Source organism: Euprymna scolopes, unplaced genomic scaffold, assembly GCF_053919585.1.
Source record: "Euprymna scolopes isolate OS-2025 unplaced genomic scaffold, ASM5391958v1 sca593, whole genome shotgun sequence".
In the NCBI taxonomy this organism is placed as follows: domain Eukaryota; kingdom Metazoa; phylum Mollusca; class Cephalopoda; order Sepiida; family Sepiolidae; genus Euprymna; species Euprymna scolopes.
In genome coordinates, this window is record NW_027633650.1 from 1 (window position 1) to 21,610 (window position 21,610).

The 21,610-nt window shown below is 36.7% G+C and overlaps 12 protein-coding genes across 12 annotated transcripts; 5 read left to right on the plus strand and 7 right to left on the minus strand.

Annotated features, from left to right (window-relative positions):
• The first annotated feature begins 94 nt into the window (after positions 1-94).
• Positions 95-883, plus strand: LOC145275088 (putative metal-dependent hydrolase HI_0454). The gene has a single exon (XM_080127592.1). The coding sequence runs from the start codon at positions 95-97 to the stop codon at positions 881-883; it is 789 nt and encodes a 262-aa protein (XP_079983718.1).
• Positions 884-885: 2 nt separating this feature from the next.
• Positions 886-2,169, plus strand: LOC145275090 (deoxyguanosinetriphosphate triphosphohydrolase-like protein). The gene has a single exon (XM_080127593.1). It carries the CDS (start codon positions 886-888, stop codon positions 2,167-2,169), a length of 1,284 nt encoding a protein of 427 aa, XP_079983719.1.
• A 3,515-nt stretch (positions 2,170-5,684) lies between these two features.
• Positions 5,685-6,668, plus strand: LOC145275091 (oligopeptide transport system permease protein AppC-like). The gene has a single exon (XM_080127594.1). The coding sequence runs from the start codon at positions 5,685-5,687 to the stop codon at positions 6,666-6,668; it is 984 nt and encodes a 327-aa protein (XP_079983720.1).
• Positions 6,669-6,683: 15 nt separating this feature from the next.
• LOC145275092 (oligopeptide transport ATP-binding protein YejF-like) lies at positions 6,684-8,343 on the plus strand. The gene is made up of 2 exons (XM_080127595.1): positions 6,684-8,009; positions 8,188-8,343. The coding sequence occupies exons 1-2, from the start codon at positions 6,684-6,686 to the stop codon at positions 8,341-8,343; spliced, it is 1,482 nt and encodes a 493-aa protein (XP_079983721.1).
• A 311-nt stretch (positions 8,344-8,654) lies between these two features.
• Positions 8,655-9,089, minus strand: LOC145275093 (ribosome association toxin RatA-like). Its single transcript, XM_080127596.1, has one exon. The coding sequence runs from the start codon at positions 9,087-9,089 to the stop codon at positions 8,655-8,657; it is 435 nt and encodes a 144-aa protein (XP_079983722.1).
• A 17-nt stretch (positions 9,090-9,106) lies between these two features.
• Positions 9,107-9,793, minus strand: LOC145275094 (2-aminoethylphosphonate--pyruvate transaminase-like). The gene has a single exon (XM_080127597.1). It carries the CDS (start codon positions 9,791-9,793, stop codon positions 9,107-9,109), a length of 687 nt encoding a protein of 228 aa, XP_079983723.1.
• Positions 9,794-10,468: 675 nt separating this feature from the next.
• LOC145275095 (acetylornithine deacetylase-like) lies at positions 10,469-11,659 on the plus strand. Its single transcript, XM_080127598.1, has one exon. The coding sequence runs from the start codon at positions 10,469-10,471 to the stop codon at positions 11,657-11,659; it is 1,191 nt and encodes a 396-aa protein (XP_079983724.1).
• An 881-nt stretch (positions 11,660-12,540) lies between these two features.
• LOC145275096 (shikimate kinase-like) lies at positions 12,541-13,062 on the minus strand. Its single transcript, XM_080127599.1, has one exon. The coding sequence runs from the start codon at positions 13,060-13,062 to the stop codon at positions 12,541-12,543; it is 522 nt and encodes a 173-aa protein (XP_079983725.1).
• LOC145275098 (threonine synthase-like) lies at positions 13,063-14,130 on the minus strand. Its single transcript, XM_080127600.1, has one exon. The coding sequence runs from the start codon at positions 14,128-14,130 to the stop codon at positions 13,063-13,065; it is 1,068 nt and encodes a 355-aa protein (XP_079983726.1).
• Positions 14,131-14,139: 9 nt separating this feature from the next.
• LOC145275099 (homoserine dehydrogenase-like) lies at positions 14,140-15,462 on the minus strand. The gene has a single exon (XM_080127601.1). The coding sequence runs from the start codon at positions 15,460-15,462 to the stop codon at positions 14,140-14,142; it is 1,323 nt and encodes a 440-aa protein (XP_079983727.1).
• A 1,961-nt stretch (positions 15,463-17,423) lies between these two features.
• On the minus strand, positions 17,424-18,290 carry LOC145275100 (bifunctional riboflavin kinase/FMN adenylyltransferase-like). Its single transcript, XM_080127602.1, has one exon. It carries the CDS (start codon positions 18,288-18,290, stop codon positions 17,424-17,426), a length of 867 nt encoding a protein of 288 aa, XP_079983728.1.
• Positions 18,291-18,421: 131 nt separating this feature from the next.
• On the minus strand, positions 18,422-19,348 carry LOC145275101 (dihydroorotate dehydrogenase B (NAD(+)), catalytic subunit-like). Its single transcript, XM_080127603.1, has one exon. It carries the CDS (start codon positions 19,346-19,348, stop codon positions 18,422-18,424), a length of 927 nt encoding a protein of 308 aa, XP_079983729.1.
• Positions 19,349-21,610: the final 2,262 nt, after the last annotated feature.

Below are 21,610 nucleotides of genomic sequence, written 5' to 3' on the forward strand. Positions count from 1 at the left end.
GGTTATGTCCAAGCTATCAAAGATTTCTCGCAAGATTTATAAATAATCAGCCCTTACATACACAAAAATGTAAAACAACCTATCCTTAAAAATCATGCAAATTATTGACTCACATTGTCATTTAAACATCCTAAAGAAAAAGCAAAACCATCATGAAACCTTAGCTAATGCCAGAGCAAATGATGTCATTGGCATGCTCAATATCAGTGTGGATATGGAAACAATTGAAGAAGTGATTTCTCAAGCTCAATTGCAAGAAAATATCTGGGCAAGTGTTGGTATTCATCCTTGTCATTGCCCAACCTCTCCCATGAGCGACGTGGATATTCAAGCCATTAAAAAATATTCACAACATGAAAAAGTCATTGCTATTGGAGAAAGTGGCTTAGATTTTTTTCATAGTAAAGAAGTAGAAAGTCAGCATCAGCTAAACTATTTTGAGCAACACATTGACCTCGCTAAATCTTTAAACCTTCCTATCATTATCCATTGCCGAAATGCAAGACACAAGGTTATTGAAATGCTACGAGCTAATGATGCACAAGATTGTGGTGGTGTCATGCACTGCTTTGCTGAAGATTGGCAGACAGCAAAAGCTGCTTTGGATCTTGGTTTTTATATTTCTTTCTCAGGTATTCTCACCTATCCTAAGTTAGAAGAATTAAGAGAGGTTGCTAAACACGTTCCTCAAAATAGGCTACTAGTCGAAACGGATTCCCCCTATCTCAGCCCTCAACCAATGCGTTCAACATACAATCAACCGGCGTATGTCAAATACACCTTAGCCACTTTAGCCGAATTACATCAAAAACAACTACACGAGATGGCACAGATTACAACGGAAAATTTTATACATTGTTTTAACGTCCAACTAACCGCATAACCATGTTACCTAATTGGCTACTATCACGCCGAAGCAACACACTCAAGCAAGAACAAGCAAGCATCCAATCACTACATTCAAATGCCCCAGATGAAAGTGCCCAACGAGATCGTGCACGCATTATTCACTGTGCAGCTTTTCGACGACTACAATCAAAAACTCAAATTCACAATCCCAATGAAAATGATTTTTATCGCACTCGTCTTACCCATTCCTTAGAGGTTGCCCAAATTGGCTCAGGTATTTGCGAAAGATTGCGTTACCATAAAGATACAGATGAAGCATTCAAGCTCTTCATTGCCTCACCCAGCCAAATGGAAGCTATCTGCCTTGCTCATGATATTGGACACCCTCCTTTTGGGCATGGCGGTGAAGTAGCACTTAATTTCTATATGTATCAACATGGTGGTTTTGAAGGTAATGGGCAAACCCTACGCATTGTATCTAAACTAGGAGAATATTCAAATGGCTATGGGCTTAATGTAACGAGAAGAACCATGCTAGGGTTACTAAAATACCCCGTACTCCATAAAAATATACAAGCTTATCCGCAAATAGAACACGATGAAAAAAAATTAAATCACTACAGACCGCCCAAATGTCTACACGATGATGAATCCGATTCCCTAACATGGGTTTTGCAACCATTATCTCAAGCCGATCAAGATATATTCACCCAACTCACTAAAAATAAATCCAAATACAAATCCTTTGATACTTCCATCATGGAACTAGCCGATGATATTGCCTATGGTGTGCATGATCTTGAAGATGCTCTCTCCTTCAATTTAGTTACCGAAAGGCAATGGCAAGAAGAAGTGATTCCCAAACTTATCGGCACTAAATTCTTCTCAATTTTCAAGCCTGATGATTTCAACCAAAAACTTTTTTCACCCTCTAATCAAGAAAGAAAGTTAATCATTAGCAAAATCGTTTCTTACTTTATTCAAAACATATCCATTCAATCACAACACACTTTTCAAACCCCCTTACTAGACTTACAAGCAATCATGTCTGAAGAAGCCGAAAACAACCTAGCTGTGCTTAAAGACTTTGTCTTTAGATATGTTATCAAAACGCAAGAAGTGAAGATGCTTGAATACAAAGGACAACAAATTATTCTCAAACTTTTTGAGGTGCTACTCAATGACCCTGAAAAACTCCTGCCATCCTCAACCTATCAAAAAATAAAAAAAGATGAAAAACATAGCCATCGTATTATTTGTGATTATATTGCGGGCATGACCGATAACTACGCCATCAAATTCTACCAAAAGCTACTCTAATCCCTTTGCTCAATATGACTAAAACACGCTACATAATTGAAAATTGGAAACTCATCACCCACCTACTACTCAAAACCAATCATTTTGGTGTCAATAATCACTGGTGGAGCAAACATCCCTCCTATCTTGGCATTAGATGGTACAAACAAATTATTAGCATTCTTCTCATTTACCCCATTATTCAAAACTACTATGCCATGCGTATGCGTGCCTTATCCGGATGGGCACCACACCAACAAGCAAAAAAATGGTTTACAAAATAATTCATCATCAGGCAATAAATCGCCTCTCTACTTATCAATAACCCTAGGGACATCCATTTATGGCGTCTGCATATTATCAACCACTATACAAAAACATCCAAATCTATGATAAATAGACGTGGCAACAACGCAACAAACAGAGGCGATAAATCGCGTCTCTACAGATCATTAATCACACACACCAACAACCGTAGAGGCGTCCATTGATGGCGTCTTCATATCATCAATCACGCACATCAATGAGGGAGGCAATGGCGATTTTTTGGTAGAATTTTTAGCGGAGTTTTCCGCCAAATTTTGGTTTGAGCTTTGGTTTGAGTTTTCCGCGGAGGTTTGGGTAAACGCCCCGCATCCCGCCGTCCCCCCAGCGTCTACCGCTTTGTTTGGGAAAGGTTTTGATTTTCTGTCTTCATGAATTTGTACTTCAATATTGCTTCCATTATTACTATAAATATTAATGTTTTCTTCAATACTGGAAAACACTTCACTAGAACTTTCCGCGGAAATATTTTGTCCAGAAAATAGAACGAAAATTACACAAACTGCAAAAAATTATTCATTAAAGATTTTTATAAAGGCTTTAGTGGGTAATATGTTTTATATAAAAATAATCCCTCTGAAGTTTCAATAATTTTTTTTGTTCCCTTATTTAGAAATGAAGCTTTTTTATTATAAGTATTTTTTAAGTGATTCTTTCTATTTTGTTTAAAAAGCTTTTTACCTCTTTTCCAGTACTTGGATTAATCCATTTTTCTTGTTTAGTATCCCACCATCGAAGTCGTGACACTAACCCTGTTTCGGGGTCGTATTCCATCCCATCCGAGGGGCGGTCTTCAGGCGGTATTTGTGCCGGGAAAATTGGGTAGTAAAATTCCACCAATGATTTACCTTTATTCGGCGTTTGTATGCCGGTTTCTACTTTTTTGCTGGGGTAGTTCGAGGCGACGTAGCCTAAGGCTTTGAGTTCCGCTCGGTCATCATTATCAAGGTTAAAGGTGACTTCGGTGATATTATCATCATCGCCATCGAGTTTAGTAAATACTCCGCTGGTAGTCATCCAGCGTTTGATTTTACCATTTGCTGACCTTTAATGACTTCTAGGTTATTGATATACACGGCGTTTTTTTCTTTTTCGGTGAATGTTATTCCTTTAACGTTACTTTCGATCATGAGAGTTTGAATGTTCATTTCTGCGATAGTTTGTGGGTCTAAGATAAGATCAAGGGTGTTTTTTTGTAGGGCGAGTTGGAGAAATGGTAGCCCTTGGCTTTTGGTGTTGGCATGGAAGGATTGGAGGTATTTTTGGGTTTCGAGGGGGAGGTGGGCTTTCCAGTTGTTACCGTGGCGATCGATGAGTTTTTTTACGTTGCCTTGTCCCCAGTTATAGCCAGCAATGGCTTGTTCTAAATTTCCGCCGAAATAGTTGAGTTTATTAAGGAAAATTTCTATGCCTTTTTTGATAGCGATTTGGGGGTCAAAGGGGTTGTAGCGAGGGTGGGTTTGGCGTCGGAGTTGTTGAAGTTAATAGGGGTGATTTGGGAAATCCCACGAGCGATGGGGACGAATTGTTTGATTTGTTTGTGGTATGAGGTAGAAATAGCAGAAATTCTACTGTTGGATTCGACAAAAATTTTGGCACGGATTAGGTCTGTTAGAACGTTAATATCAATTTTGGGGTGTGTTTTGGCAATATTTAGGTCGGTAATGGCTTGGTGAATGAGTTGGGTTAGGGTTTCTGAGTGGAGTTCTTGGTTTTAGAGTTGTAGGCGTTTTATTGTCTTTGGGGTGAGTCCTTCGGCTTTTTCAGGCGGTAAGTCGTAAATGGCTTGCATTCTTTGACTGAGGTTGAGTTGTCTAAGGGCTTTGATTTCGGCATCGGTAAAGGATACGGTTTGGGTTTGGGCTTCGACGGTGGGGATGGCGGTTTCTAGGGCGTGTTTAATAAGGGCAGCGGTGCATTGGGTTAGGGTTTGGGGCTCGGTAGAATTTTTGGCTTTTTGTTCGGCTTCGGTGGTGAGCGTGGCGGTCAGCATCACCGCTTGGGTAAGTTTATTAAGGGCGTATTTATCCACTGAGTTATTGGCTAGTTCGTGGCTTTCGGTGGGGGGTTAGGGTATTCTGTTTATTTTAGCATGTTTTTTTATACAAAATTCTTATCTGATTGACTTAAGTAACTCTTGAAAAGGCAGGTTTTTACGACTCTCAGCAACCTGATTATTGCTCTCAGATGCTAATGATTCTTCTTTGTTTAGCATCCCTTGATCACTAATCACCCATTGAACCCCTTGTGTGCTATGGTGATGTAAATCACAGCGAGGAATATGTGGAATTTGTAAAAAAATTTCTTCTTTAATTAGCTCAATCAACCTAATATATTGACTCTCATCAACAATTACCACTTCATAACCTAAAGCAGATAATTCATTGTGTGTCTGCTCGCTGGAATCATCCGTTAACACTAACCGACTGTTTGTGGTTAATGATTTTTCATATATCTCCCAACATGACTGACACCGCAAGGTTAAGACACATTCAAAAGTTAATTGCAAAATATAATGTGAATTTTCCACACTAAATTGATAATCACAAGTAAAGCTCTTTGCAATCTCTTTAATATCTTCTAAATCATCAGCATTAATGTGTAATGTCCCAATTCGTCTTTGTTGGCAACAAGTAACAATATTAAGTGGAGTATGTAGCATGAAAAAACAATATAAAAAAATAGAAAATAGCAAAAAATTATTTTCATATGCTTGTAATTTTACTCGTATCCATTTCCTAGAAGAGGATGAATAGACCTAAATGGAGAAAAAAATTACTGGTAAATATTCAGCATTGGGCACATATACAGCATTCAGGATATATAAATAAAGCGAGTATAATCTTAGGTAGTATACTCTCTCTTTTCTATTATTTTTCGCTTCTGTTAATCATAAAATCATGCCTGTTATTTTACTCTCAGATGCATCATGGTGGTTGGTAATTGTTACACTATGTATACTCATCAATGGAGCGAGAAAAAACCCACCAACCAGAAAAAAATGGCAATTAATTTTTGCCAAACCCCTCACCACAATATGTGCAGTAGTTTTTTGTTTTTATGCCTTAATTGCTAGCATAGATTCATTACATTTCAAATCTCAACACACCTCAAACCAAGTAGTTAGTGTATTTGATTTGCTAGTTGGCAAGCTTAATCAAACAAAAGAACTCACCTATTCTGCCCCTTTTGCCACAAAACTGCATAGCAAAATGACCGTCACTGAAGATGGTATTACTACACGAAAAAATCTCTCTGTAAAACGCTCTAAAGAACAAAATTTATCCAATGCCTTACAATCATTTCTTTGGGGGCTATTAGCTGGCATAATGGTTTCACTATTTCTAATAATCTGTATGCATATACCAACAAGAAATTGGCATTGGCAAACTCGAAAATATGCCTATACAACTATATTATTGCTCATCTGTGCAAATGCCATTTTGCTATCAATGAGTGATTACTTTCATATTTTTGGTACAGATAAAATTGGCAATGATATATTTTATGATGCCCTTAAAGGCATACGTACAGCCATGCTCATCGGAACATTAACGACTTTGATACTATTACCCTTTGCTTTACTTAGTGGGATCAGTGCTGGTTTTTTTGGAGGAATTATTGATGATATAATTCAATACCTCTATACTACGCTAAACTCCATACCCGGTGTGCTATTAATCGCTTCATCTGTTTTGATTTTGCAAGGATTTATTGATGCACATCCAAACTGGTTTGCTGATCAAATCACTCGTTCAGATTCCCGACTTATTTTGCTATGCCTAATCTTAGGATTAACCTCATGGACAGGTTTATGTCGCTTACTTAGAGCTGAAACCCTTAAAATTAAAAACTTAGAATATGTGAATGCTTCACGAGCACTTGGTATTCCAACATTTACGATACTAAAAAAGCATATCCTCCCTAACCAAACTCACATTGTGTTAATTGTGGTTGTGCTAGACTTCTCTGGATTAATTCTTGCTGAAGCTGTATTATCCTACATTGGCATTGGTGTCGATCCTACCATGCCAAGCTGGGGAAATATGATTAATGCGGCTCGTTTTGAAATATCTAAGGAACCAGTTATTTGGTGGCCACTTGTTGCCACTTTCTTTCTCATGTTCAATTTAGTACTGGTTGCAAATTTATTTGCCGATAGGGTTCGGCAAGTTTTTGACCCTCGCCAACAATAATATTAACGATTTATTATGAATAATTCATTGCTAACTGTTGATAATCTTAGCTTAAACATACAAGATAAATCTATTCTTCATAACATCAGCTTTTCACTTGAACGAGGCAAGACTCTATCCTTAGTGGGAGAATCTGGCAGTGGAAAATCAATGACAGCAATGAGCATCATGCAATTATTACCGCACAATGCTGTCATTACTCAGGGGAGGATTACTTTTGATGGAAGCAATTTGCTAAGTTTAAATGAAAAGCAATTACAATCTGTTCGTGGCAATAAACTTGGTATTATTTTTCAAGAACCAAATATGTCTCTCAATCCTGTGCTAACCATTGGTAGACAAATTGGTGAATCCATTACCCGTCATCAGGGCTTACGCTTTAAAAGTTTAAAAGAAAAAATTATCCAGCTACTTGAAGAAGTCAAACTCCCCGATCCGCATTTGCGCATTAATTGGTATCCTCATCAACTATCAGGAGGACAAAAACAACGGGTAATGATCGCTATTGCCCTCGCTTGTCAACCTGAATTATTAATTGCTGATGAACCAACCACTGCATTGGATGTTTCTGTACAAGCTGAAATTCTCAAGCAATTAAAAGAATTACAAGAAAAACGCAACTTAGCCATCTTACTTATTACCCATGATATGGGAATAGTGAAACAAATGAGCGATCACGTTATCACAATGAAAGATGGAAAACTGATCGAATCTCAAGTCAGCGAGCAATTTTTTAACAAACCTGAACATCCATATAGCCAAAGCCTGATTTCTCAACTGCCACGAATGAATCAATTCCGTCGAGAAAGTAAAGATGAAGCCAATACACTTTTAACGGTAAATAACTTGAGCGTAAAATATCCCATTCGCAAGGGTCTGCTTAAGCGGATTGTTGGACATACTGAGGCATTAACACCAACAAGCTTAACACTCTATGAGAAAGAAACCATTGCCATAGTAGGAGAATCTGGTTCAGGAAAAACAACTTTAGGACGAGCCATCTTACGTTTATTAGATAATAGTGCAATTGTTGATGGAACCGTGAACTATCAAAACCATACCATTAGTCAACTGAAACAACATGAACTACGTCCTCTACGCAAGCATATACAAATTATCTTTCAAGATCCATATTCTTCGCTCAATCCAAGGCTATCTGTTTTGCAAACATTAAGTGAAGGCATGCTGGCACTGGGGATAGCAAAGACTAAAGAAGAATGCCAAGAGCAAGCAGAAAAACTTCTTACTCAAGTTGGGCTTGAAGCTTCAGATGTGAATCGCTATCCTCATGAGTTCTCTGGAGGACAAAGACAACGCATTGCCATTGCTCGTGCCTTATCTGTAAAGCCAAAACTGATTATTTGTGATGAACCAACCAGTGCACTTGATGTGTCTCTGCGTGCACAAATTCTTAAATTATTAATGGATTTACAAGAAAAAATGAATCTTAGTTTAATTTTTATCACTCATGATTTATCACTCATTCCATTAATTGCCCATCGAGTGTTTGTGCTTAAAGATGGTCAAGTTGTTGAGCAAGGTACTGCCAAACAAATTATGCAACAACCTCAAGAAAAGTATACCAAGCTACTCATTGATGCCATTCCTTCCCTGCAATCCTCATCATGATGGCTTAACCTTAATAGATGAAAGCTTAAAAGAGATGAAAGCTTAAAAGATTATTTTTTCATTTTCTCTGCACGCAACTTTCTAGCTTCTTTAGGGTCAATGCTAAGAGGACGATAAATTTCAATACGATTATCTTGTTCTAAAACCGCATCCATCGTCGTATGCTTACCAAAAATTCCAATTTGCTTAGGATCAATATGCATATTGGGAAATCTTTTCTTGAGTTCACTAGATTGCTCAAGTGCCTGCCCAACTGTGGTGCCTAAAGGCACGCTTATTTGTTCAATATATTGCATCATCGCATGCCCATAAGCGATTTCTATAGTGATAATATTTGTAGCCGTTTGTTTAGATGAATTATGATGCATAAAGATCATCAGCACGCTTGAGAAAATTTTGCACCATCTCATCGGCAATAGAGAAAAAAATCTTTCCTGCACTCATCTCCAGTAAACGATTAGAAAACTCATAATTTAATATAAATTCAATTTCACACCGCTGATTATCTTGCTCAATAAACTGCCACTGACCAGCAAACTGCTTAAATGGTCCTGAAAGCAATCTCATCTGCATAGAGGTAGGATAGACTAATGTATTTTCTGTGGTTAAGCTATATTTTAGCAGACCTTTTTGCAAATGCAAACAGGCTTGCATAACAGATTCCGTTTTCTTCAGGATGTCTACCTTAGGACACCACTCAATGAACTCAGGATAATGCTCAATATCATTGACAACAGAAAAAAGCTGCTCCGCACTATGTTTAGAAACCGCCTTTTTCTGTATTTTAGGCATTTGCTGCCAAGAAAAATTTATGCTAATTGATTCAAGACTTTTTGAAAACGTTGCACCGCACCCTCTACGTCTTTGAGTTTATCTAAACCAAATAGTCCTATTCTAAAGGTTTTAAAATCAGCAGGCTCATCACATTGTAGCGGTACACCTGCAGCAATCTGTAGCCCTAATTCACTAAATTTTTTGCCACTATTCCAATTATCATCTGATGTGTAACTAACCACCACTCCTGGTGCTTTAAAACCTTCCCCAGCCACACTAGGAATTCCCCTATCTTCTAGTAACTGGCGAATCTCTTCGCCAAGCTGTTGTTGTGCCACACGGCATTTTTCATAACCATATGCTTTCACTTCCTGCATGATGCTATAAAATTGGGTTAGTGCATCCGTAGGCATGGTAGCATGATAGGCATGCCCACCATTTTCATAAGCCTGCATAATTTGATACCATTTAGCCAAATCACATGCAAAACTGCTACTGGTAGTTTTTTGCATCACCTCAACTGCTCGTTCATTTAACATCACAAGACCACTACAAGGCGGTCCGCTCCATCCTTTTTGTGGAGCACTAATGAGTACATCAACACCCACTTCTTTCATATTTATCCAAATAGTCCCTGAGGCAATACAATCCAATACAAAAATGCCTCCATACGCATGCACTGCATTAGCAATCTGTTTAAGATAATCCTCTGGTAAAATCATCCCACATGATGTCTCAACATGTGGAGCAAATACCACTTGTGGTTGCTCTTTTTTAATGACTGCCGTCACTTCTTCAATCGGTGCTGGAATAAATGGGGATTGTGATTCATCTTGAACAGTTCGCGCCTTTAGACTGTACAACGATCGGTAATTTTACCCATTTCAAGAATTTGTGTCCAACGAAAACTAAACCAACCATTACGAATAACCAAGCATTGCTGATCACTTGCAAATTGACGAGCGACTGCCTCCATAGCAAACGTACCACTACCCGGAACAACTACAGCAGTATCTGCATGATAGGCTTCTTTCAATATTTGGGAAATTCCCCTCAATGTATGTTGAAAGGATTTTGACATATGATTTGTCGCACGATCGGTATAAACAACCGAATATTCTAAAAGACCATTAGGATCAATACTGGGAACTAAATAAGACATAAAAAATAAATAATGTGTTATAGTAAAAATGATTGATGCCCTTGCAAAAATAGTGAGCGAAATGAGCAAGAATCAAAACTATTTGAAAATGCTAAGCCTATTATAAATTAAATAGATAAGTATAAGGCTACTGCTAACAGCACCATCGCAAACTGAATAATTTTTCAAAGGAATCATCTATTATATAAAAACTTAATACCTATATTATACCTATACAAAACATCAAATATAAACAATGGATAAACAAACTCTCACACGACATAGCATAGAAATACTCAAAAAACTCATTAGTTTTAATAGTGAATCACACCTAAGCAATTTATCTCTTATTAATTACATTAAGGGAGTAATTGAACAAAGCAACCAAGACACTGAAGCACATATTCATCTAAGCTATGATAACGACAAGAAAAAGGCTAATATACTGATTAGCTTACCGGATATACATGGTTCACTCAGCGGTGGAATTTTACTTTCTGGACACACAGATGTGGTTCCTGTAGCCGATCAACAATGGCAGACTAATCCCTATGAGATGATAGAGAAATCAGGACGTTTATATGGACGAGGAAGCTGTGATATGAAAGGATTTGTTGCAGTTTGCCTAGCCATGTTCCCGCTATTCAAAGGGATAAAAAGACGACACCCTATCCATATGGCATTTAGCTATGATGAAGAAGTAGGATGTTTAGGAGCAGAAGTATTAAGTTCTCATATGAAGGAACTTGGAATTATTCCAACTATTGCGATAATTGGTGAACCAACAGAAATGGAAATTGTTATTGGACACAAAGGTTGTTGTGAATACACCACCACCTTTACTGGCTTACCCGGGCACAGTTCCCTACCTACTATCGGTGTCAATGCAATTGAGTATGCTATCAATTATGCAAAAAAACTTCTCAACTTACGTGATAGTCTAATCAATAGTGCCCCAAAAGATAGCCCATTCACCCCACCCTACACCACGTTGCAAATTGGCAAGATACAAGGTGGAAGTGCACATAATATTATCGCTGAATATTGCTCGGTAGATTGGCAAATACGCCCTATTCAACAACAAGACTTTGACTTTGTTCATGAACATATTGATCAATATGCCCATGAACAATTAGTACCTAATATGCAAGCTGTTTATCCACAAGCTAAGATTGATAAACAAATGGTAAGTGAAATTAAAGGTTTAGTACCAGTAAATAAATCATTGGCAAAAAAATATCTCTCTCATTTAACTGGCAAACAACGCACAAGTGTGGTTTCCTACGGAACAGAAGCTGGCATCTTTCATGATTTGGGATGTTCTACTGTCGTATGTGGTCCAGGTTCTATTGAACAAGCACATAAAGCTGATGAATTTATTTGTATCAAACAGCTAGAACAATGTGCTGAAATGTTACTACAACTACAAAATGATAGTAAATGCTAATTTACCTATCTCTCTAATCTTTTCTATCTTTTTCTGAAGTAATAGCTTTGATGTAGTCCACTAATTCACTCGCTAGTGTTTTAGATTTTATCATCAAACTTGCCTCATGATTCCGCCTTAATGCGGAATCCGTCATGTTATGACTACCAAGAAATACAATCTCTCTGTCTATGACAACTACCTTGCTATGCATGGTATTATCCATTGAGTCGAAATAAAATTGTATTCCAGATTTTTTTAGAAAACTTGCTAAACGTCTATTCTCATCAGACAAATCTTTATGATATCCAGATTGTTCTAATAGTACGCTAACCTCTATACCTTTCTTAGCTACTTTTTCTAGTATATCGATAATTTTTTTTGCCATATTGTGTTTATTTTTTGTGATTTTAAACACAAATGTAGATAGCCAAATTTCAGACTTTGCTTTAAATAATGATTTCTCTAAATAATTAAAAAATTCTCCATCTGTTAGTAAAACAATCTCTTTAGCATCCCTTATTGGAATAGATTTGTTAATGGTGTACTCACCCAATACACTCTGATTATTCAGCTTTTTTTTCTTTTTAGAACGCTTATTAGGGTCATCATATTGATGCTCTCCCTTAAAGCTAATAAAATTTTCTGCCTTTTTTAAATAACGATTAAAAACTTCTACTCGAGTTTGCAAATCAACATAACTACTAAATTTGCGATGCTTACGAGCTTGTAAAAGCTTGTATGCTGTGGCTTTTCCCACACCGGGCAATAAGGTCAATTGATATAATGTTGCCGTATTAACATTAATTGTTCCTGTTGAAATATTTTTACTGTGTGCAATAACAGTTATAGTTAACAAGAAGAGGAAATATAGTAAATTACGCATAAGTTTTTATAAAAAATTAATGCGAATAAGAAATATCTGAAATAATCTTAATAAGCGTTCGTTCAGCTTCATTTTTCTGATTGATTTCTACAATAAAATCTGCACATTTCTCATACAAAGGCGAACGTATTCGATGCATCTCTTGCAAAACGACTTTGGGATTCTTGCCTTGAAATAAAGGTCGATCCGTTTTTTTTTGCACCCTTGAAAGTAATAGCTCTATCGGTGCTCTAAGATAGATTGCTCGCCCTTGTTTTAACAGTTCCTGATTGTCCTCACGCAAAACAATCCCGGCACCGGTGGAAACAATACTTAATAATTTCTTATCAAGATTATAAAGGGCTTTATGCTCTCTATCACGAAAACCTTGTTCACCTTCAAAATCAAAAATAGTTGAAATATCAACACCTGCATTTTCCTCAATGATGCTATCTAAATCAATCAATTTACATTGAAAATGGGCACTAAGTTTACGTGCATAATAAGTCTTACCAACATGTGTTGGACCAATTAAAAATATTGGTTTTTCAGCCCCCATTTAGCCGACAATTGCTTTTTTAACCTCTTCATATTTAGCAGAAACGTTGATCATCTGTACCTTTTTCTTGCTTGACTCAATAGCAATATCTGAATCTTTTAACCCATTCCCTGTCAACGTACAAACAACTCTACTACCTTGTGGAATCAACCCTTTATGGTAATCAATCACTGCCCCACCAATAGAGGCAGCAGAAGCCGGCTCACAAAACACACCCTCTTCACTTGCTAGGTTATACTGTGCTTGCAATATTTGCTCATCAGATAGCATATCAATGCGTCCTTTTGACTGCTCAATAGCTTCCATTGCTAATTGCCAACTTTGTGGATTACCAATACGAATAGCCGTGGCAACAGTTTCTGGATGCTCAACTCTCTCACCACGCACTAATGGAGCAGCCCCCTCAGCTTGATATCCTATCATACGAGGCAAATTGCTCATATTCTGATTTTCATAATATTCTTTATACCCCATCCAATAAGCACTGATGTTACCCGCATTTCCTACCGGCAAATAATGAAAATCTGGAGATTCTGATAACACATCAACTATTTCAAACGAAGCAGTTTTTTGTCCTTGCAAACGATAAGGATTAATTGAGTTAACAATACTTACCGGCATCTCTTCACCAATATGCTTGACTATTTCCATTGCCTCATCAAAATTTCCTGAAATTTGAATAATTGTAGCACCATACATCATTGCCTGTGCCAATTTACCCATAGCAATTTTTCCTTGCGGAATCAATACAAAACAATCCATATTTGCACGAGTTGAATAGGCTGACGCTGCTGCCGAAGTATTTCCCGTTGAAGCACAAATGACTGATTTAGACCCTTCATTATAAGCCGCTGTAATCGCCATGCTCATGCCTCTATCTTTAAATGATCCAGTAGGGTTTAAACCCTCATATTTCACCCATAGCGATACCCCTGGCATATATTTTTCTGCAAATTTAGGTAAAGGAATAAGAGGCGTATCACCTTCACCAAGTGAAATAATTTTGTCTTTTTTACCAATAGGTAAATACTCTCTATAATGCTCAATTAAGCCGAAATAATTTTTCATATCTGTATTTTATATCTGAAACACACGAATTAAACTTGAATTTTCCGAGCAACAACCTGACAATTTCTTTATTTCATGAAAGGCTTGTTGCAATATTCTCTCACGTACGTTATTAGTAATCAATGCAACTGAGACCGTATTTTCTCCATCTTTTGGCTCATTTTGATTAAGTACCTCAATACTAATATCAAAACGCTCTAAAATTGATGCACACTGCTTCATCATTCCAGGCTTATCTTCCATTTGAAAACGCAAATAATAGGCATGCTCGGTCTCTTCAAAATCAACCATCTGTGCTTGTTGTTTTCTTTCATCTAACTGTGGTGTATACACGGATGATAAACTATCATTATGTATCGCATGCACAATCTCAACCAAATCTGCCACCACGGCAGAAGCCGTTGCATCACCTCCTGCACCAGGCCCAACACAATTGATGCTCGATAGCCGATCTGCAAATACCTGTACAACATTAGTCACATCATTCACATGCGATAATAAGGTTGCTTGTGAAACTAAAGCAGGGAAAACATAAATTTCAATACCTTTACTACTTTGTTTAGCAATGCTCATAGGCTTAATGACATAACCCATTTTTTTTACAATACTAAAGTCATCTGTAATAATATCAGCAAGCCCAAAATGGGTGATTTTAGAAAAATCTATGGATTGTTGAAAAGCTAAACGAGTTAATAAGGCAAGCTTATGTGCTGCATCAATACCTTCTACATCAAATGTGGGGTCTGCCTCTGCATAACCAAGCTTTTGTGCATCAGCAAGCACCTCTTGATATTTTGCCCCTTCATTTGCCATGCGGGTCAACAAATAATTACAAGTACCATTGATAATACCTGCCACACAATGGATGGTATTACCAGCTAAGCTTTCACGCATTACCTTAATAATTGGAATACCACCACCCACAGCTGCTTCAAACAAAAGTGGCACACCTTTCTCCTTTGATAGAGAAAATAACTCATCTCCATGTAATGCTAATAAGGCTTTATTGGCCGTGACCACTGCTTTACCATTACGCAGACTTTCTCTCACTAAAGCCAAACTTTCCTCAACGCCTCCAATTAGTTCAATCACTACATCAACATCTTCTGCCGTACTCAACTCCATCAATTCCGCCCCTACTACAACATCCGTTAAATCGCAATTACGCACGGCATCAATATTCCTAACTACTACACGAGAAATGGCAATTTGCACACCAAACTGTTGTTCAAATGTTGAAAATTTATCACGTAAGATATTGACTACTGAAGTACCCACAGTGCCAACACCAGCGATTCCGACACGAATAGAGGAAATTAACTGAGTGCTCATTAAATTTAAATGTAAACTAGGAATAAATATAGTAAAACTTTGCACAAGGGAAAATTGCTCTCAATGATTTTTGAGCAAAAACATCCACAGAAACTACCAAAAAGTGCAAAAGAAACCACTAATTTTAACATCTCAAGATAATTTATTGAAGTTTGTCTAATTTTTAGTAGTATATTTGCTGAAACCCACTATATAATTGACTAAGCAACTCCAAAAAAGTTGCACTTAACAAACATCTTTATGTAAGTGGCTCATTCAACATAGAATTTAAATTGTTTTTTTGTTGATTGGGGCTTATAAAGCTTGCCAATTCTTCTTATTCTAAAAGGTTTGGTAGCACCCGTGATTTTAAATCCATTGGGGTACAAGGTGAAAATAGACTGCTGAATTGTGTTTTTACAAAAATACCTAACAGTGTTCCTGATTTGATGTGAGTAACTAGGTAGTAGAAATTTGCTTAAACACGTGTTAAGTAAGAAACTATCTCTGCTAAGTATGAAATGAGAAAAATATAACGAGATAATTACATACATTTATTCTTTAGTAGAGATAGCGAGAATATCTATTACCTATGAGCCATATATTTTGAACTTTATTTTCATTAGTATAAACAAATGAGTACATTAACAAAACAACAACAAATTGATGCCTTAGAAAAAGACTGGGCAACTAACCCTCGTTGGAAAAATATTAAAAGAACCTATAGTGCGGCTGACGTTGTGCGTTTAAGAGGTTCTTTGCAACAAGCCAACACTTTTGCCGAAAAAGGTGCTAAAAAACTTTGGCAACTAATTAATGGTGATGCAAAAAAAGGTTATGTCAATTCACTTGGAACATTAACAGGTGGACAAGCTGTTCAACAAGCTAAAGCTGGCATTGAAGCGATTTACCTATCTGGCTGGCAAGTTGCCGCTGATAACAATTCAGCCTCATCAATGTACCCGGATCAATCTCTCTACCCTGTAGATTCCGTACCAAAAGTCATTGAACGCATTAACAATGCTTTCACTCGTGCCGATCAAATACAGTGGCAAAAAGATGTACCTACTGATTCAGCAGACTACATTGATTATTTTCTACCTATTGTTGCTGATGCAGAAGCCGGTTTTGGTGGCGTACTTAACGCCTATGAACTCATGAGAGCAATGATTAAAGCTGGTGCTGCTGGTGTACACTTTGAAGACCAATTAGCATCCGTTAAAAAATGTGGACACATGGGTGGAAAAGTGCTTGTACCAACAAGTGAAGCTGTACAAAAACTCATCTCTGCTCGCTTGGCTGCTGATGTATGTGGCACAGAAACCATTGTATTAGCACGTACTGATGCAAATGCTGCTGATTTAATCACCTCAGACTGTGATGAATACGATGCAAAATTCATTACTGGCGAACGCACGAAAGAAGGATTTTACCGTACTAAAAGTGGACTCGATCAAGCTATTGCAAGAGGACTAGCGTATGCTCCTTATGCCGATTTAATTTGGTGTGAAACTGCCACACCAGATCTTGATGAAGCAAGAAGATTTGCCGAGGCGATTCATGCAGAATATCCTGATCAACTCTTGTCTTATAATTGTTCACCTTCTTTCAACTGGAAGAAAAACTTAGATGATAAAGTTATTGCTAAATTCCAAGACGAACTCTCGGCAATGGGTTATAAATATCAGTTTATTACCCTAGCAGGTATTCATAATATGTGGCATAACATGTTTAATCTTGCCTATAACTACAGCCGTGGTGAAGGTATGAAACATTATGTTGAAATGGTTCAGCAACCTGAGTTCAGAGATAGTGAGAAAGGATATACCTTTGTTGCTCATCAGCAAGAAGTTGGCACAGGATATTTTGATGACCTCACCACTGTTATTCAAGGTGGTAGCTCATCGGTAACTGCTTTAACTGGCTCAACTGAAGAAGAACAATTCTAAGCTTCTTAATAGCTAAATATTCCAAGAAGGAGGTTAACTCTCCTTCTTGGAAGAACTGATTTGATTTTTCACTTCAGATACATCTTTTTCAATTTGCTCAGTTAATTTTCCTAGCGAAGAAAATTTTTTCTCAGCACGTATAAATTTTACTATCTCAATACGAACAAACCTACTATATATTGCTTCATTTAAATCCAAACAATGGGTTTCAAAAGAATGTATTAGTTGATTGTCTATTGTCGGCTTAACTCCAAAATTTGCCACCCCTACATAAACTTGATAATTCTCTCGCCTAGAATCATAAAGTTTTACTCGTACCCAATATACACCATAGTCTAACAATAAAAGCGTTGCTTGATGTCGCTCGGTCATGCCAAGATTTGCCGTAGGATAACCAATCGTATGACCTAATTGCTTACCTTTAACAATATAACCACTTATAGATAGAGGATGTCCTAATAACTCTTCTACCTGTTGAAACTGCTTATTAGCAATTTTTTTGCGAATAGCTGAACTGGAAACACGAACTTGATTGATAAAATACGACTCAATATTTGATAACAAAAATGCCCCTTTCTCTGCATAACTTTGCAATAGTTCATAATCACCTTTTCGCTGAAAACCAAACCTAAAGTCATCACCAATCCATAGCTTCCGAATACGCAAACCTTCTATCAAAATTTGCTCGATAAAATCTGTAGCACTCAAACGAGAGAAATCCTGATTAAAAGACAAAATTAACACATAATCAATTTTTTCCTGAGCAATATAAAAACATTTCTCACGAAATGGCGATATACGTTTCTCCTTTTGGAAATTAGAATTAAAAAAATCATTAGGTGATGGCTCAAAAATAATTACCATGCTAGGAACTTTCTGGACTTGTGCATAAGAGACCATCTGTTTAAATAGTTGTTGATGCCCACGATGTACACCATCAAATTTACCAATAGTGATCGCTGCACCATAATGATGCTCACCAATGTTACAAAGCCCTCGAATAATCTTCACTTAAGTCTCGCTAACGTTAACTATAATGAAAGTTTTCCAGTTATCTCACTATAGTGTGAAAAACCATGGGTTTGGCAGTATTTCTCTATAGATTTGATGATTTTTTTACTCACACGAATATCCCTAGCAAGTGCCGAACCTATTCCTATTGCTGAAGCACCTGCCAATAACATTGAAATAGCATCATCACCATTACTAATTCCACCTTGTCCAATTATGGGAATATTATAAGAATTGGCCACCTGCCAGATTAAATATACATTAAGCAAAGCAATTGGTAAAACTGCCCTTCCAGATAACCCTCCCCTACCAGCAGATAGATAGGTTTTTTGACGATGAGTGTCAATATGCATGGCTGCCACAGTATTAATTGCTGAAAGAATATCTGCACCATTATTAATACACACTTCAGCCATGTTAGCAATATCAGTCTGATTGGGAGAGAGTTTAATAATTAATGGCTTAGTGGTTTTTTTTCTACATTCACTGATAACTTCTGCTGCCAACACTTCATCATGACCAAAAACAGCACCACCTTTTTTCACATTAGGACAAGATATATTAATTTCATAGGCACTGACATAACTTTGATAAGGTGATTTTTCTATTCTCTCAATTACCATGGCATACTCATGCACAGTAAAACCTGCCACGTTAACAATCCATTGAATGTCTGGATTTTGTTTGGAGATAGATAAATTAGGTAAAGAAGCAAGTTTATTTTCGATCACAGCCTCTACCCCTGGATTTTCTAAACCGACGGCGTTCATTAAACCAAGAGGTGTCTCACAAACTCGCTCAGCAGGATGCCCTTCTCTAGGTTCTAATGTGGTGGCTTTTAATACAATTGCCCCTATAGATGTAGCAGGGAAAAATGGAATATTTCCTAATTCCTCAGCAAAACCAGTATGTCCAGAAAGCAAACAAATAGGAGTTTGCCACTGCATTTTATTTAGTTGACATAACACAATAGCTATTTTAAGTCTCCAATAAATGATTGCATCAACGTAATACTTGCTAGTGCAGCCGTCTCACTACGCAAAACACGATTTCCTAGGGATAATAAGAATACCTTATACTGTTTAAATAATTCAATTTCTTCATCAGCCCATCCTCCCTCTGGACCAATTAAACAAATAATTTTACGCTTACTACTATTTTCTTGATAATTGCTCAGCAATGAAAGTTCACTGTGCAATAAACCCTTTTCAAATGATGGACATAAAGCAATGATATGGTTTTGACTCTCTTTTTCTAAAAACTCTAGCAAAGAACTTGTTGGAAAAATATTTGGAACATTAATTCTACCACTTTGCTCGCATGCTGAAATGCTAATCGCTTGCCAATGTTCAACACGCTTTTGTAACTTTTCAGTGCGAGTTTTTATCTGCGTATATTTTGAAATAATGGGATAAATCCCATGTACGCCAAGCTCAGTTGATTTTTGTACTGCCCAATCGAAGCGATCTGGACGAATCAAACTCATACATAAAAAAAGCGATAGGCTCGATTCTCTATACTTTGCTGGTAAATCTTGCTCAATACATAACCTAACCTTTTTCTTTCCAAATACCACCACCTCAGCTATAAACTCACTATCTGAATTATTGAATAAAATAACCCGATAGCCAGTTTTTAATCGTAGCACATTTATAATATAATGGCTCAACTTCTCATCTACCTCTATGCATTGACTAACTGACAACGTTTGATCAACAAAAAAGCGATGTTTACTATAATTTTTGTCAGAAGAGAAGACAGTCAAAAGATTGCTTACTTAAATAAAACTCGTACCTGAATGCGTTTGGATAATTCAGGGTTTTCTTGACCATTGATATATACCAAATCTTCAGAAGAACGCCCTACTGTAGCTAATTTCACTGCCATCCATTGATGTAAATAATTTAATTCCATCAAATCATACAGATAATTTTCAACGGCACGAGCTTGCTGATTGGATAACACTTTATTTTTCTGAAAACTATCCTCTTTATTATGACTATTTTTCCATTTACTTGATGTATGTGCTTCAATAATTATTTTATCTATATATCTACTAAAATGAGGCTGGCTTAATATTTTAAAATATTCTGGAAGAAGCTTTGAAACAGAGTGTTTAAAATCCTTTGATAGCTTTCCATTTACGGAAGTCTTCGATGGAATAATTAGCATACCTTCTTGAGATAAAGTTGCCAAAAACTTTTCTAATTTTTTTTGAGGCAAAGCCCTGCTTAGCTGATTATAAATCTGATTTTTTACTATAGATTGTTTACTAAGAACTTGTGTTTCCTTTTTAGGCTTTTTGTCAATTTTTACTTGTTGAATATTCTTTGATGGAGAATTCACTTTTTCTGTCATAGCAAACCATATGCTAAAACAAAAAATGATTGCTCCTAATAAGAATACCCAAAGAAGTTTACGCATAAAAAACCCCTAAAGGAATATAACTACTAACGAGAAGCATCATTGCTTGATGGGGCATAAGAATTCAGCGATGTTTTGGCAACAATTTTAGGACCCAATACCGTACTTTGATGAGCATTTTCCTCTAATGATAATTTCTTAAGATGGCTAATAAGTTTCTCTATATTTTCATCAGACTGTACTCTACTTTCACTAAGTTCTTGTTTTAAATGATGAGTTAAATCATATATTTGCTGACTAATATGTTGCAATTCCTGTTTACCAATTGTGCTTGCACTCCCTTCTGATGATTTTGGTTGAGAAATTAATTTATGTAAATCTGCAGGCTGATTCAATGACTTGTCTTTCATCAAACGAATCAAGTCTTTAACCGAGCGTTCAACACTTCTTTGCTCATCAACTCTAGAATAGTACAAAGATTCAAAGACAGATAAAATAATTGCTAGCAAGCCACCACATATACCAATAAGTGCGGCATCAAGAACCTGATTAGATATAGGTTTGGTTTGATGAGGATCGCTAAGCGTTATATAAAGGCTAAAAAATGTCCCAAGAATGCCAATAATAAGAATAATATTAGATAATCCTCTAGGCCGTTTTCTAAGATAAAAAAACAATTCCAATAAAAAAAGCGCTCCCATTAAAGTAATCAACGATAAAGAAATAACTCCTAACCGACCGATATATTGGCTCTCTAAATTAATAATTTCCCCTAACTGATGCAATATGCTATTGAAATATTCCATTGTAAATTGACAATAAACTATTAAAAAAAGTCTCTAGTT